The sequence below is a fragment of the Pogona vitticeps genome, chromosome 12, assembly GCF_051106095.1.
Source record: "Pogona vitticeps strain Pit_001003342236 chromosome 12, PviZW2.1, whole genome shotgun sequence".
Taxonomy (NCBI): domain Eukaryota; kingdom Metazoa; phylum Chordata; class Lepidosauria; order Squamata; family Agamidae; genus Pogona; species Pogona vitticeps.
The window spans coordinates 24,413,992-24,431,050 of NC_135794.1; the positions used below are offsets into that span (position 1 = coordinate 24,413,992).

The 17,059-nt window shown below is 45.1% G+C and overlaps 1 protein-coding gene and 1 long non-coding RNA gene across 6 annotated transcripts in view; one reads left to right on the top strand and one right to left on the bottom strand.

Annotated features, from left to right (window-relative positions):
- The window catches only part of GALK2 (galactokinase 2), a 35,344-nt gene that overhangs the window by 13,098 nt on the left and 5,187 nt on the right, over positions 1 to 17,059 (bottom strand). For 4 of the 5 annotated variants that reach the window (XR_013538978.1, XM_072982100.2, XM_072982101.2 and 1 more), the window contains 3 exons: positions 13,099 to 13,245; positions 5,790 to 5,888; positions 4,582 to 4,734 (listed from right to left, as the gene is read on the bottom strand). Coding sequence is in view for 4 of the 5 variants with exons in the window: in XM_072982100.2 (XP_072838201.2) it covers positions 4,582 to 4,734; positions 5,790 to 5,888; positions 13,099 to 13,245 (399 nt within the window). In the remaining variant the exon portion in view is untranslated. The remainder of the gene's footprint in view (positions 1 to 4,581; positions 4,735 to 5,789; positions 5,889 to 13,098; positions 13,246 to 17,059) is intronic. The other variant, XM_078380998.1, reaches the window with a different exon arrangement.
- On the top strand, positions 263 to 16,455 carry LOC144584608 (uncharacterized). The gene is made up of 2 exons (XR_013538979.1): positions 263 to 533; positions 13,729 to 16,455. It is a non-coding gene; the product is annotated as an uncharacterized LOC144584608 (long non-coding RNA).

The window sequence follows — 17,059 nt, forward strand, 5'->3', positions numbered from 1 at the left end:
ACAAGCAGGACGTATACACGCCTTAAAACACAACGCATTTCCTTAAACCACACCAACCCAAGAAGCTGCTTTCTGTTAGGAGCATCAGAAATGCAAGCTTCTTTTCACCCAAAGGAAACGGGATGACTAGAAAGAGTGAGGAGACATTATACTTTGCACATAATTTTTTTTTTTGAAGTGTTTTTACTCTGGTACAAGTGTATTTGCAGGTAACTGATGCAAAATTCTCTTTGCTGGAATGTTTGCAATTTGGTCTCTAACTGATAATAACAATGGTTATAATAACCGGGTGTCATCAAGTCAATTTTGGCTTATTATGGGGACCCTTTCCAAGGTTTTCCTAGGTAGAGAGAACTCAGAAAATGTGCTACCATTCTCTTCCTCTAGGGGCGCCCTGAGATGGTGCAGCCGGCCCAAGGCCACCCAGGCTGGTTCTTCTCCCCAAAGGCCCAAGCGGGGAATCAAACTCCCAACCTCTGGGTGCGCAACCAGAGACGTAACTTGCTGAGCTCTCCAGCCGGCTGTATTTGTGGGTAAGATTTTTAAATCAAAGGCTAAAATGCTTCTCTTGTTTTTCTTCCCTCTCGTCCCTATTTTAATATTATGAATATTTGAAGTCAACAGTTTGGCTTATCTAATAATAGCCTGAGTAATATTTATCATAAAAGAATACTTCTCCTGCTCTAGGACTGCATGACTGATGAGCAGTATATTCTGGGCTTGCTCTTTGGCCAGAGGATGGAGGATTCCTGGGAGGCGGCTCATTCTTCCTCAGAAGGAAAGCATTGTGTCAAAGGGAAGTCAAACCTTCCTAGGGCACTCTCTTGGCAAGACGGGGGACCCCCTCGCCTTACGGTGCCCCAGGATACCGAGTGGCCCACTCCACCAAAGACTCCGGCAGCGGCTTGTGTTCATATATATATATATAGTAGGCAGAAGGGCGGGGGGCGGGAGTGTTTTTGCTTTGTTTCACTTTTATACCATTCTAGCAAGGGGTGTTTCATGGGTGTCCCACTTTGCTGCAAAACAAGGAGCCCTTTGACCGTGCCTGCCCGTGGCTACAGAAAGATAGAAGACAGGTCGCTGAAGGACTCCAGCAAAGAGAAGCGACAGCCCCTACACACCCGGCCAGGCAGCCCAAGGAGACAGGCAGCCCTCAGTGCTTAAGTGCTAAACTGGAAATAACGGAGGATTCCTGTCTGCCAAGGAGGGGTTCTGCTCTCTGGCCCAGACGGCAGAACACGAAGGGGTTAACGGGTGGCGAAATAGCAGCAACCAGAGGCTGCGCAGGGCTCGGGAGGGACACCGCAAGCAAGATAGGGAGTTCTGTGTTGGCCCATCCTGGGTCATATTAAGCCCTGGCCACGGGCCAGCCCGTGCCTCCCCGGGGCCCCCGGCAGCAGGGGGGGGCTGCTTGTGGTTACTTTCCCTGCAGACGAGGGTGCAAAAAATATTGTCGGAGATGAAGCTTTTTGCTGCAGATGCCCTGAGGGGCGTTTTTGGTTTGTTTGTTTCGGGTTTTTAAATTATGACTCTTTCTTAAGGAGAAACATATTCACAATCACAACTGCATCTAAATGGAGCAGCTTCCTCTCTCTCTCTCTCTCTCTCTCTCGGCTTTTCTTTCTTTTCCGTCTTCTTTTCCTTTTTTTTTTCAGTCAGGGTGAATTTTAATAAGTGGCTCAAGCGAAGCGTGTGTTTGGCTGCCAGGCCTAGGTGGCCCCAAGAAACGGCCTTCAGCGCCACCCTGAAGTAGCCCCACGGGGCCGGCGCACATCCTAGGCTGCCACGGGCGCTGCCTGGGGGGTAACAATCGGGAGGCCGTGCAAGAAAAGGCAGGAGGAAAAGTCTGCCCACTGGGATGGGGGGGAGGCTGGCAGCAAACTCAGCCAAAAAAAAAAAAGAGGGTCTGCTCCCTTTTGGTTCACACCCACCGACTGACCACGGAGTCAGAAAGGCTTAGCAGATCCCCTCCGTAAACTAGATGCCAGCCCCCCCCCCCGGAAACACCCCCAAGAACGCTCTGCAAGGCGCAAGGGAAGGCGAGTTTCCAGGACGGTGGGATGCCGGCTGGATCCGGGCTCTTCCCCTCTCCCGTTCAACAGGGCTGTTTCTTCCACAAGAAGCCTTAGCCGTCCTGTCAACCTGACACACTCATTCTTGGGAGGGCCGGTTCGGTTTAACTACTAGCTGCTCTCTTTCCATCACCTCCAAGTTTTCGCCTGCCTTTTCCTCTTACTTTCTCTCTCATCCTTGGTATTTAAAAAAGTGTACTACTTTTGGTGCCATCTAGTGACTTTTCAAGGTTTCCTCCTTCCATAAGAGAGAGAGAAAAAATTCTGTCACTAAGATCTGCTGCCATGTAACTCAAGAGCCAATTTCAGAGGCGAATATTTCCGCAATGTGTTTTTCGACAGCAGCTTCAGGGCCGGTCAGGAAACGGAACCTCTTTGCCCACTTTTGCCAGTGGGACTCTGGTCAATTTTTCTCTGCCTTCCAGAGGTTTTACTAGCAAAAAGGGGCTTTTCTCGGACACAAAACAACAGACTTTTCCCCCCTTTGTGTAATTAGACTACAGACTACTACAGCCACCGCCAAGTGAGAGTTTCGGCTTAAAGCCAGACTTGTACTTCATTTTCTGTTTTAACAGATGTCAGAAAAGCCGGCTAAGAGTTCATTTTAGACAGAAAATATTCAATGACGATATCTCTTTAGTAGTAGAAATTACAGGAACTAACAGCATATGAATTACACATAGGAGCTCCTAGGGGAGAAAAAAAAAAGAATTGTGATTTTTTTTTTGTCACCAGTGTGATCCTCAGCTGGCTGGATAGCCCAGTGGGTTAGGTCTCTGGCCGCAGAGCCAGAAGCTGGGAGTTCGGTTCCCCCACTGTGCCTCCTGGGAGAAGTGCCAGCCTGGGTGGCCTTGGGCCAGCTGCAGAGTCCCAGGACATCCCCCTAGAGGAAGGGAATGGTAATACACCCCTGAGTACTTTCTACATATAAAACGCTGAAAAGGGTTGTCTGGAGTCAGAACTGACTTGATGGCACACAATTATTGTTATTATGAATGATGGTTCTGTCCATAATGTCTGTTTGGCCCTATCTCTTGGGCTTAACCCTTGTCACAGAAGTGATAGGGTAAGTTCAAAAGAGAACTGTGTTCTCTGCCTCGATTTTCTTTGGAGGAAAATAGGATGTAAATACACATTTTTGTCTGATTTTTTAAATCATATTAAGCAACTGCAAAAATCCCCCTTATTGCACCACTGTTAGTAATGGTGACTCTCAAACGAGGCGTTTCCTGGTGTGGCCTGATCTTTGGAGAGGGCTGCCAGCCCCACCATGTCTTCTAGTTACAGCTTTGCTGCCAGGATATGTTCCCCTTTTCCTGGCTTTTCTGCCTCAGTATCACTTTCACTGCACAGGCCAGTGGAGGAAACCACAGGAACAGGCTACAAAATTTCATCGGTTCCAGGTTAGCTTCAATGTTCTTGCTTCCACCAAAGAATCTTAGGAATGGCAGCTCAGTGAGTCTGCTGAAAATCCTCTGTGGTATCACCTTCCCCAAACCAGACTGTTCAAGCTAGGGGCGCTGTGATTTTAGTTTTCTAGCTAGGTAACAAATTCGGGTATTAGACTCAGAGTTGGTTGCCAGCTGCTTCTTCTGAGGGTGGGAGGAGACCATCACTTTCTCTTTAGAATTAACCATGGCTCCTTGTGATGCTTGAGCTCAGTGAAATGTGGCTTGCCTAAATCACACTTTCGTGTTACCTCTGAACAAACCACAGAAGCTTGAAGAAATTCTCAGGCAGCAAATGTTCTGAGGGACACTTCTTCCCTTCAGAACAGGGACAGAAACATTACTTTAAACAAAAGCCTTCAAAACTGGGAGTTTTAGTCTCAGAAAGTTATGCTTCTGAGAGCTGGGCTATATGCTAAACAGATTTATAACTTGCTATATACTTCTTCTGATTCCATCATTGCAGTGATCTTGAGTGGCTTACTGAAACATACATACATACATAACGAAATATCTTTCTAAAGGGAAAAACACGTGACAATTTGAAATCAAGCTTGAGAGGACGGCTACTGGTCTTCTCAGACTGGGTGATAAAATCCAACTTTCAACAAGAAAGGCCCTTCTCCAAAGATGCAAATAAATGCATTTCCAAGCATTGTTTTAAAATTGCTTTCTCATGTATTCAGATTTTCCTTTTCTTCTTCTTATTTTACAGTCAGCAGGGTACCATTAAAACTTGTTGTTCACCTATATATTCCTGCGATTAGATTGCTCTCATTACACAAGAACCGTCTTGAGAGAGAGAATTCCATGTTTTTTTTCCATCCTATGCGTATCTCCTTTTACTATCCTCCTCCCCCTCCTCCACAGGGCTCCCTTCGCTCCTGTGCTTCCATCCGTCTTGTCTAAAGGGGCCAAATGCAGACCCTGAAGAGATAACATGCCCTTTGAGGCAGCACCTGACCTGGTGCTAAAATAAAGCAACAACTGGAAGAAGTGTCAGCCAGCACATATTTAGATGATGGTTTCAGGAGGGCTTGAGGAAAGCCATGCGGTACCTTTGTGGCCAGACGACACTCCATCACCCTGATATTGAAGTGAGCCGTAGCTGCCTTGTTCATCTCCACACAACTGTTCGCAATAACAAAAGCCGCGCCCTTTGGAAGCCTCACGTCGGTTGCCCGCAGAGGATTGAATTTGATTAGCTTGGCCTGCAGGGAGACAAAATCAAGAGGCATGAGTCATTTCAACTGTTAGCTAGCGCTACAGTTAAGATCCATAAATCAGCACAATTTACTACTGGGTATTTTATCTCTCTGTCTTAGATAAGCCCTTTTTGATTAGGGAGAGCAGGAGAAGCTATTTAACCCTTTCAAGAAGAAAATTAGTCATCAAACCAGAACGCCTCCCCCCCCCCCCCCGGGGGTGGCTGGCATTTTAAATGTCCTCTGTCAATAGCGTGAAGAAGACTTTTGGGCAAACCAGGACGCCTGCCAAATGATTTTCTTCCATAGCTGCCTAAGTCAAGGATGCCAATATAAGCTCAGACGATGGGTCCATGTTGTCTTACTGCAGACAGTGGTACTAGTTTTATAGGGTAAAATGGCAGGGGGCCAGCGGGAAACATGAAAATGCTACAAAGCTGCAAGAAAAGACAGATTTCACGTGTCTCAGTGTTGTTTACATGCCTCTCTCTCTCGCTCTCTCTGTGTTTGGTGTTTCCCTCAGCACTTATCCCAAATCACATACAAGACTTCAAAACACAGTAAATCTCAATTCATGTTCAGACCAGGGCTTGCAAACAACCTTCTACAAGTAACAAAGTTTCCTATAATTATTTGGGGAGGAGGAAACACTGGTGTAACTAAGTGACATTTAAAAATAAAGGTCACAAGTAGTCACCATGTTGATACAAAAAGAAACATATTTACTTTCGGAGAAGTATTTTGGCAGGAATGTTCCCATCCCTCTCAGGCTATTCTTGTATCAATTCTAGGCAACATTTTATATTTTAGTAAATTGTATTTTTGTAAAGTGCAGTATCAAAACTGTCCAGTAGAGGGAAACAGATCTTTTTTAAAAAAAATATTTTAATCTCTGTTTTTTTCTGGCTAGCTGACAGGGACAAGTCAATGCGTTGATAACACCTAGTACAGCAAAATGAAGATAATGAAGAGCCTAGTTTGGCTCCTGCAAAACAATGAGTAGCGCTAGGAATTAGTTTCGTGAAAGAGCACTCTTACGTTCTAGCTCTGAGAGTACATACAGTTCCTTTCTCTGCAAGGAAGCAGATTGACTGGTCCATGCCTCCTCCTTCGGTGCCTATGTAGCGTTCACTCCTGCTGCAAAGTTCAGCTAATTCCACCTAAGGCAATGCAAAGCACACAGAGAAAGACAGAGAGAGAGAGATCACCCTTCACTCTTTGCAGCTGAACTAATGACAAGAGTATTTATAGAAGTTATTATAATTCCCCACACATTCCACCCTGATGGGCTAAACTTTCTGATGTCAGCCTAGAGATGGGGCAGGAGATATCAGTCAGTCTACACTTGGGCCTCTTTCTCCCAGTTGTCCTCTGAAGGAGGCCCACCTTTCTTGGCCTCCAGTGTGCTCAGGCTGAATGTTCTGGGGTTTTTTCTTTTGGGGGGGAGATTTTTGGAACCTTTTGCATTTATAGGTTGCTTCTTCTTTTCTGCTTCTCTTCCATGGCTATGATGGGGCTGGAGTTTCGAGTGTGGGGACCAGCCTCTTGACTTGGATTCCAACACCTTAAACTGCAAAGTTGAGCTGAACATGATTTGCTATAGACCTTCCCAGATGTTTTGGCATCAAGCCTTCCTCTCTTTTGATTTCAGAGAATCTCCCCCACCTCTCCTTTGTCTCCACCATCAACCAGAGAGGCCACTCTCAGCCTTGGTGTCCCCGCCTGCAATATGGGGATAATAATACGATCCTCCCCTACAGAGGCAGTGTTATCTGGGCAGTCCTTAGTTGGCTACGCAACATATTGTAAGCCGCCCAGAGACCTCTGGGTAGTTTGGGCGGCATATAAATTGAATAAATAAATAAATAAATAAAATAAAAGGATGACACAAACCACAAAAAAGACAGACACTCAAGGAGAGGCACAAAGAAAGATGATTACGACAAAATGCAGATATATATTGCTTGTATTTTTCTTTTCTGGAGGATACAGGGGCTGGTGTCAGGAAATCACTACAGAAATGATATTAACCAGCACACCATGGTGAGATAAAGCTAGTAACTCCTCCTGTTTTCATGGAGGAATGTGGGCACACCTTCCCACTTGCCTCATTTCCAAAAAGGCACTGAAAACAGACCAGGCTGTTAAAAAGGTGAATTTAGAGCTCCTTAACCAGGGGAATGGCTTGCTAATGCAGGGTTCCTTATGCCACATAAACTCAACCCATAAACTCTGAGCTCAGAGGGCAGAACTATCAAAAAGGGATTAACAAATCTGGAAATGTGAACAGGAGACTAAACTTTCCAGGGGACTTCCAAGCAGAACACGAAGCCCATTATTGGTGGTCCAGATTAAAAAGATCTTTCTAATGCAAAAGCAAGAAGGGGATTTTAACTCCTCGACTCCTCTTTTCCTTCAGGGGAACGCCTGAAACACTCATGCTGAATCCGATAATTTGGATTGTCTTTTTTGCAAACAGGAAAAACTATCACATTATTCTGCCACCTTCAGCAGTGTCTCCTCAGACGTGGGAGTGGAGGTACTTATCAGGACAGTCCCACTAGCCAGCCAGTCCCCCTGCCCCCATGAGGAGAGACCCCCCCAAAAATACTCACACCTGTATCAGTCTGTATCAACAAACAAGAAGGCATTTTATAAAGTTAATGGCTCTTGATTGCCCATTCAAGAACAAGCCACCCTCAGCTACTTTGCAACAGGACAGGGAGCACTTCTCCCAATAATTGCAGCTCTGTTCAGAGGGAAGGGTGGAGGCTGGGGCCAAGAGCAGCAGAGGGCATCGCAGTCCCTGTGGACTCAGAAAGCCTCCCCCCCCCCCCGAACTTTGGACCCGGGAGCCCTGGCTTTATAGCATCCCTGCTTCTTATCCATTGTGAAAAGCCCTGCATTTATTAAGCCTAGAGGGGAAACTGAGTTAAAATGAGTGTCCATTTTATATTATAAAGCTGTATGAGCTAGGTACCATGGTGACTGGTTTTTGAAAAAGGGAGACAAAAAGAATTTAAAAAGAAGAATGAGGAAGCACCACAAAAGGAAACCTAAGCTTGCGGGCTTTGTGGGTTTCCCTGTTTAGCTGGAATTTTGCCCTCTCCAGCTGAAAAAAAGCCACATTCCACATCGCCCTCGCCAGGAGGCTGCAGTGGACATGGACATTGCTTCCTCCGAGGAGCGCCAGGTGGAAGAAAGCATCCCGCCGGTTTCCCAGAAGCTGCATTTAACAGCCGTGATGCTGAGAAACCACAGCCTCCTACCCTCTCAAACACGGCTCGCCAGGACAAGCCCGCCTGTAAACGCACTTAGGAGGTGAGAAACCGCTTCACGGTCCCTGGGTGAAAAACACGTAACTGGGAAAAACCTTCGCACGCTAGGCTGCCTGTTCGAGAGGTCGACTGTGTCTTCCCCTGGCCGGGACTTTCTTAACGCCGGTTTCTCGCCATGTGCCGCTCGCGACCACAATGGGATAAACATGACATCTGTGCTGTATTATCACTGTCAAACCATGACTTTACCTCTGATTATCCTTCCCAGAAAATATCTGTGGGATCTGACATATTTCCCTTTACCATCCAGTAACAGCCAATGTGTGGAGAGGTTTGGTTTTTTTTAAACTGCACTTCTGTCACCCAATTTACTTGGGATCCCATAAGGAAGGAGCCTATTATCACAACCAAATCACTGTGTATTAAAAAACACCCCATGAGAAGAACGTAGGAGGTCCCGAGGGCCCAAGACAACGTCCTACTGATTTGACCGCCAGTAGACCTGCTGGTCACGAAAGTAAATTTACGAGGCCCTCTTTCTTGTTAGCCGGCTGGTGCTTCTCTGTTTTTATTAACTTCTCCTGTCACAACCCACTGGCTCAAGGACTCACATCTCACACCACCACCCTGGGGCCTTCTGGAGACCTCTCCTCCACCATGTCTGTTAGCCACTTCAGAGGTCTCGGCAGATGTTCCCTCCAAGATTAACTGCCTTGGAGATGAACGTAAACAACAACCTTGGTTTGTCTTTTATTGTACAAACAAAAATGACACAAACTGCCCCTTCAAACAGCTCGCTTTGAATGTCTCAGAATAGCCGGCCTTACACATGCCCACCGAGGATGGGCTTTCGGGCCATGCCCCCGTGGGCTACAAGGCTCAGCCTCGTGCTAATTAAAGCCCGTTTCCTAAATTACCCAGAGAGGGGTCAGGAGGCACATGACATACGGCAGGCGCTGCTGCTAAGCCAGTCTGGCCGTACAAACAACTTGGGTGGGAAAACAGTCTCATGGAAAAGGTGTCAACCGTTCAGAGCCGTGCGGTAAAAGTGCGGCTAAATCTTCTTCTCGCTCTTCTCCTGTGCGAATTTGGACATCATCCTCATCATGACTATTTCAACTCTGGACATGGTGGCTCTAAGTTATGCTGCATCCCAAGGTTAAGCCAACCTGCCCCTAATCAAAGGTCACAAGACATTCCTGGCAGGGCCTTACCAGCAGCTGCTGAATGATCTGTGAGGGGAAAAGAGGCCTCAGGCATCTTCACAGTCGGCCATGGATGCCTTGTCCTTTTTAAAAACAGTTTTGTGACACTTATCAGACACATGGGCTTGAATTTTTTGCAGGCACAGACAGCTGCTTTAGATCCCTGAGTGCAACATCTGCAATATGTCATGCATCTGAATCGTCAGCGACATCCACAAAAGTTTGTGTCCCTTAAAACTGGCCAGGTTTACTCTTGGTTAGTCCTGCCGTAACAGAGTTAATAGAGCCACCTCCTTTGGAGACTTGCCGTTTCAGAAGACGGGGTGATTCATTTGCCTCAAAGGTGGGGAGAAGGACCTTGCGGGTTCCTTTCAGAGCACGGCTGCTCTCCCCTCGGGCCAACAACAACGCGGAAAAGTTTTCCCTCCACTACCATTTTCAAAACACTGCTCACCCCCCCACACCCCTTTTGCAAATATAATCCGGATGTTCGTATCGGTTGGCGACTGGCAGCGTGTGAGTGAGAGTTGTTTATCGTCTGAGGGATATACAGGAGATTATGTTTGGCTTTTTCGTGTTTACACAGTGAAATAACATTTAATCAGAAAGTACCTAATTAGAACAACAAAGAAAAAACATTATCAAGAGCATACCGCAATCTGTAAGGATGCCCACTGCTGCACTACATTAACCTCCATCCCAAATGTGTACAACAAGTCTCAGGCAATAACACAAACACACACTCTCTCTCTTTTCAATAAATGCTTCCCTACAAAATCTATTTGACCCTCTGAACTTCCTTCCTAATAAATGAATCAAGACTGCCTTCAACCCATACCTGGACTCAGAGGTATCACTCAAAGCAGTGTAACCCCTTACTTTCTTCCGAAGCAGGGAAGAAACACCCAGTAACTGTCTTTCCAAATACCAGCCACAGTAAACACAGCCTGTTGTCTACCCTGTAATGTATATAAATGGGGAAACTTCTAGGAAAGATTATGGCCTTTGGTAACCATACAGGTTGTAAAGTGCTCTGGGGGTCCTTGGCTGAAAATAAACAAAGCTAAACTTAATACCTTGTTAATGGCCTTGGGATTTTCTCGATGATGGGAAGAGTGTAAGGGATCCTTTAATAAACACGACCACATAAAGATCAAATCCCTACAAGCAGAGAAGAGCCTTGGCTTCATGACCATCACAATCAACCCTCTTATACTTTTGCACTGATGAATCATCCTGGTCCTTGACCTGATTTTTTGTATGGGTTAAACCTTTTATGTTTTGATAATATGACTTGTGGACAAACTTCCAGAGTCCTTTCCTTTTCTCAGGAGTAGAAATATTTAGTGTACAATGCCAGATCCCTGAAACTGGAAATCAAGAGATTTTTCAAGTACATTCAAAGCACAGACAGGTACATTTTAAGCTATTTTAAATTCAAAAATAAGACTGTAGAATTCAAGGAATTCCTTCTCTTTCCCTAGAAGAACTAAAAATCTCTCCCCTTCCTTGTCCGTTCTCAAGCACTCAGCTGCCTTTTCATTAAGTAGAAAAGCCATGAAGAACTGATGCTTTTGAATTGTGGTGCTGGAGAGTCCCCTGGACTGCAAGGAGAACAAACCTATCCATTCTGAAGGAAATCAACCCTGAGTGCTCACTGGAAGGACAGATCCTGAAGCTGAGGCTCCAGTACTTTGGCCATCTCATGAGAAGAGGAGACTCCTTGGGAAAAAACCTTGATGTTAGGAAAGTGCGATGGCAAGAGGAGAAGGGGACGACCGAAGATGAGATGGCTGGACAGTGTCTGCGAAGCAACCAACATGAATTTGACCCAACTCCAGGAGGCAGTGGAAGATAGGAGGGCCTGGCGTGCTCTGGTCCATGGGGTCACGAAGAGTTGGACACGACTAAACGACTAAACAACGATTGCAACTAACCACATGGGGAAAAGCCCATTCGAATCAGTCTGGCTTAAAAAAAAATAGAACACCCCCCCTCCCAGCAGCAGAGAAAAGAAACTTGTTTCAGGGTGTGAAAAAGGCTAGACTGATTTGAACCAGTCTTTCTGTCACATGGTCAGTAAAATAGAAGTTGAGTTCATCTATTTTATAAGTGAAGCAAATCCTGTGAGATTTAACCATGGAGACACAACCTCACTTAAGTAAGAGAAGTGTTAACCATCACATGAATGGAACAAGTTACCTGGAACCGTGACGATCAGATCAGCGAGTCGCCCTGCCCTGCTCTAAGGAAGAGGAACTTAAGGAGCTTCTCTTAAAAAGGAGCGTTCTAAGCTCCACTTTAGTTCTGGATTTCCAAAAATACCTCAAAGCTGTTTTGTTTCTTTTTTTGAACCAGCTTCTATTGAATCAGCCCTAATTGCCTTTTTCTAAAAATATACAGTAGTTAAATGTTATACAAATTAAAGCCCTCGGTGCTTCCCTTTTATCTTGGACAAAACATGTGCCCCCTTCTCCACCAAGTTTACAGCAAAGACTAAACAAGTACTTCGCTCTGCTCCGCTTGAAGCAAAGAGTGAGGTAGGAGGGAGCCCGAGGGCCGCCTAGCACAGCGGAGGGATGAGCGCTTGACATTTAACATGAAGACTCTGTGGCCAAATGAGTCAAACCAAATTTAGCACTGCAATGAAGTCTCTTATCAATGATTCCATGGTCCACCTCCCAAAACAGAGAATTGGAAAGTCCATCATACTGTTGGAAGATTTCCACTGCATTTCCAGAAAAAGAAAAAGCACCACCCAGGGAAACAAGGATGTGTCCCATCGTTACGAATTAATCCAGAGTTGTGGAAATTTGTGATTTCGCACTGGGTTTCCCAGAACCCTCCAGGAGGCATCATCCGGGGTATTCTAGGAGCTGTAATCCAAAATCAGAAATCATCCCGCTTCTAGTCTAAAGAGTGTTCTCAAGCTTTCCCCAGCTTGTGGCTTAACAGGGAGCCCTGGATGGTTTCAGAGCAAAATCAGGTGGTTTATTGTTTGTGGCTACAAAAGCGAGTGTTCGCATAACACTTTTAGCCACGGTACAGGAGTCAGACCAAAACGCCCTACTAGGTACTGCCTGGCCATCCAATGAGTTCACTGCTGAAGTGAGAACTGAACCCCCTTACTCTTGGCTTATTCCCATCACCCCAGCCTTCCATGAGCTGGCTTGGACCTTCCCATGGCAGGCAGCATCTGGTGGGACAGGCTTTTTTCGACACCGCTCTGCCCACGCAATGGCTTCCAAAAATTTTTTTATTCTAGACCAACAGACACAACATGCTAGTTAGTACAGATTTCTAAACACATTAATCCGAGAAAGCAGAACTCTCTTCTGACTTCACTTGCTGACAGACAGAGCAGAGCAGGTTGTTGTTTTCAAAATGAAGCAGAGGCAGGCGTTTTCACTACACAATTCTCCTTTGGTTTCTCCTTCTGCTTGCATTCACAGAAATACAATAATGATAATAAATAATTATTATTATAGGCCCTCAAGTCAATTCTGACTTATGGCAACCCTTCTCAGAGTTTTCCAGGTAGCAAATCCTCAGAAGGGATTTATCAAACCCAGACAAAAAAACAAGAATGCTATGGAATCAGCGACTTCATGCAGCACAAGCCGAAAAGCAGGACCCCACGTTCGTCTCTTGAGCAAAACAACATCATCTTACGGTGCCTTCAAGGCCAAAAGACCGCATCTCGTCTCTCTGTTTCCCTTGTGCGATGCTCCACTAGAAAGTGGTGAGGCTCCCCCGGAGTTTGCGCTCACTGTGAGGTTGAACCTGAGTCCATCCGGTCATGCCTACACCTATGAAGCATTTGAATTTCGGCATGGCCCTCCCACGCATCCCATTCTCCCTCCCCCCCCACCGCACCCCTTCCTTACTTTTGGCAGGGTCTTTCCGTTCGCCACCAGGGTCGCCAGACCTGCGCAGCAGACCAAGGCGCTGGAACTGGACAGGCCAGAGCTCGGAGGGATGGTGCCTTCGACAAGACAGTTCACGCCACGTGGGCTCTGGAGATCAAAATGCTCCTAACGACGACGACAACAACAACAACAACAGGAGAACTACATCAGAGTTTCATAGATGCACCGGAGGGAAGAAGCACGGGCCGGTTCTCATGATTACTCTGTACCACACTGGCTCTCTAAAGCAGGAATGGATTAGTTACAATAAAGCCAAGACCAAATTAAAATAGTTTGAAGACCTTTTAAATACACAATTAAAAAAAAAGAAAAAACACAATACCCACTTTTCAGCAGCCACTCAGTGGCCAATAAATGGAATGTAAATAACGCACATTCTTTTGTTCATTTCCTGGGAGCAGCCACTAAGAAGGCCCTTTCTTGTAGCCTCCCCAGATGTATTATTATTATTATTATTATTATTATTATTATTATTATTATTATTATTATTATTATTATTATTATTATTATTATTATTATTATTATTATTATTATTATTATTCAAAGCCCCATCCATATTTCCCTTACCCGTTTTTGTTTTAATCACAGGACAAGTTTTTGGAGGGCCAGAGCATCTGGGCCAGCTTAGAAAAAGCGATGTTGATGTGAAGAGACAATTCCGTAAAGGGCCATTCTGTCAGCCATTTTTGATGCAGTAAATGATTCTAATACAGCATGTAGATCAGGCTGCTAAAAGTCAGATTGCTCTCACTCAAACTGGAATACTTACACTTAAACTGGGTCAGTCCCATTAATTTAAATGGATCTCCATTCATCTAACTCCAGACTCCTGGAATAATATCAGCAGACAAGCTGTGGGGGCCAGCAACCTCATAAACCAAAATATGCCAGCCATTTCCAAAATCCCTACATAGTTAATCAAAGGTTTGTTCTACCCAAAATGGATGTTGTAGAACTAAGTACATCCACCAAACAGGATACCAACATGTCAAAACAAATAGATATCAAATGATTATGCTTGATGGTAAATAATGGAAGAAAATTTAAGAAACAACAGCTATAATTCAAGGGGTAGGAAACTGAGGTTGTTATTTACTATTCTCACTACTAGGAGAAGAGAACATACACCAGACTAACTGGATAGTATGTTAAAAAAAACGTTTTTAATGTTAGAGACTATGACCTTTTCCAGCTAAAATTTGGCAGAACCTATCCGAAGCTGCTTTGCTTTTGATGAGAACTCAGTGTATTTTTAGAACAAACGGGTACATTTCAAATATTTACTCCATTGCTAACCTTCTTTCACGATGCCTAAAATAGAATACATACAACATGCAGGTCTGCAAACGTGAAGAAAGCCGACCCTGCATCAGATCTTTCTCTCTCGGCTTCCTACATGTTGCGTCTGTTCTGGTATACGTCTACACACACACGCCCCACGGAATTAACTCTGGTTGCTGTTCCATACCTAGCACCTTGGTTCTGGACAGAGTTCTAACAAATAAAATCACCAATGGCCTTGGGCAGTGGTGAGCGCTTCAACGGTGGAGGCATTCCAGAGAACACTGGACCACCCTCCGTCAGATCTGCTTGGATTTGGATCCCTGCCTTGAGCAAGAGATTGGACTCAACTTCCAACTGCATTAGTCCAGGATTCTAAGTTCACTGCTTCGGGATAGCAACCTCATACAGTAGAATGCCAACACAACCACCCCCGAGGGTAAACTAAGCTGACAGGGATCTCAGACGTGAAGCAGGGGGTCCACCCGGGACAACGATGGCTAGAATCATAGCATTTTCAGAGCAGAGACAGAAATGTCCAGAGGCCAAAGTGTGCCCGAGAGTTAATGATACATTTATACTGGTTGCAACGCAGGCAAACAGCCTGCCGGCAGGAGGATGTGAAAATAAACCAAGTTTAAAATGATGCTTAATATAACCCTGCTGACTTTATCTGCTTCCAGAGAGGCCCCTGAGGTTAAAATCTAGCTGTTCTGATGGGCCTGAACACGATCGCCAACAGTCCCCTTTCCCTCAGCTGTTTCCCACACTGCAGTGGTCAACTTCGATGAGCAGCAGGTCATGTTGGTTTTGTGTATGTTGCCCTTTAGCCAGGAAGAAGCCCACTGACCGCTCTCTCTGCCCATCACTGGTTGCCATGTGGGCATCTTTTTCTCCCCATGTTTTGTGAAGCAATCCCACGGTAGGCTTCTCTCTCTCTCACTCTCTCTTTCTGGCTTCCTAGAGAACTCTTCTTTTCTGCCCTGAACAGAGGCCTGGATGAGAAATCGTTTAAATTCCTGGCCTTAAATTTTTTTTGGAAGCCGTAACTACTTTGCTCCACGGTGGGCTGGAAATATATTTCCAATTCTTAGGAAAAAGGAGACAGTAAAAAAAATTGACAGGAAGGAAAATGATTCATTCTTCAGCCAATCACATACAAAACAGATCTATCCCTTTTATGTCTGTTTACTCCAATAACTAGCAATGATTTAACCCAAATTCCAAGGTCTCCTAAATTTTCTGAGGAAACAGGCCATGATTTCTGGTGCCTTCCTCTTGGCCAGAGAGCTTCCTCATCATTCATTCTCTCTAGGTGACCTTGTCCATCTGGCACTGAAATACAGAATGAAGAAGATAATCTTGGAAAACAAAGATCATGCCTTAAAAACTGGAGAGGTTCTTGCTTGAAAGCCAAAGAGCCATGGACAGTTAACGTTACCCATCCTGGACTGGACTGGCCAATGGTACGACCTAGTGTACAGTGTCTTGTTTAGTAGGTCTCCTTGATTGCAGGTTGAGGTACGCCTTGACAGTCCATGTTTGCCGACTGTGATGACTACACAGCTTCCTCTCAACACCACTAAGGCTCCACAGCTCTCCCCCCCCCCCCCCCCGCTGCAGGGACTCCCACAGTGATCTCCATCAGAGCTTGGTAGTTGCAAGTAATGCAGTTACCTCTCACCAGTTATTTTTTTTTATACAGAGTAATTTAAAGAACAGCTGCAAAGGTCAAATAAAAGCAATGGAACGGGTCACTACAAAGTTACTTTCTGGGTATAATGTTTTCTAGTCATCTACAAGAGTTATTTTTGAAAAGGGAATGCTAAAGCACATCAGAGATGTCATGATAATTCTCCAATCCATTCTAAACCATGAAGCACACACTCTTTTTATTTTGCCTTTTGTCAGCCAGCTCTGCACATTCCCCATGACAAAAATAAATACCTGAAGGAGTATTGAATAATAATGGAGGTGTGATCGATCTGATTGCCTTCGCTAATATATATCCTCCATGCTCAGGCTGAAATAAAATAGTAAATTGCCACCAACTTCAAAGTTTGGTTACTTCAAAAAGCAACTGGGTGGTCACTGTCAGGAGCAAAATGCTGGTGATAAGATCCAGGAAAAATGAAACAAAATAGCCCTCCCCCCAAAAAAAGAGTATATGTTCTTTTATGTTTCTACTTATGAAAAAGGGTTCCCAAGAAAAAGTTGGCGATCTCTGGAAAGTCAACTCTATTTTTAAAAGTTTTTTTCTTTCCTTCTGCCTTCATATAATTCCAAAACTACGCAGCAACAGCAGCATTCTTGCAACACCCACAGAAAATAACTGTAGTTAATCCCATTCCAGATACCACCCAAAATTATCCACCAAAAAGAATGTGTCTTCCTGTTCAAGCAAACTATGAACAGACAACCATTTCCAACCCTGGCTAGGGCTGCCAATGTCGTTCTACGCAGAACACGAGAAGACAGAACTGGGAGGAGGACGAAAAAACTCCGTCACTGGCAACGAACCACAACCAGATCAACAAAATAGCCTTGGAAAAGGATCCGGCTCAGAAGCTTTTCACGCAGGGTTTAAACGGGGAGGAGAAGAGGGTGACCATCCTGACTCAAAACTCAAGGTCAGTTT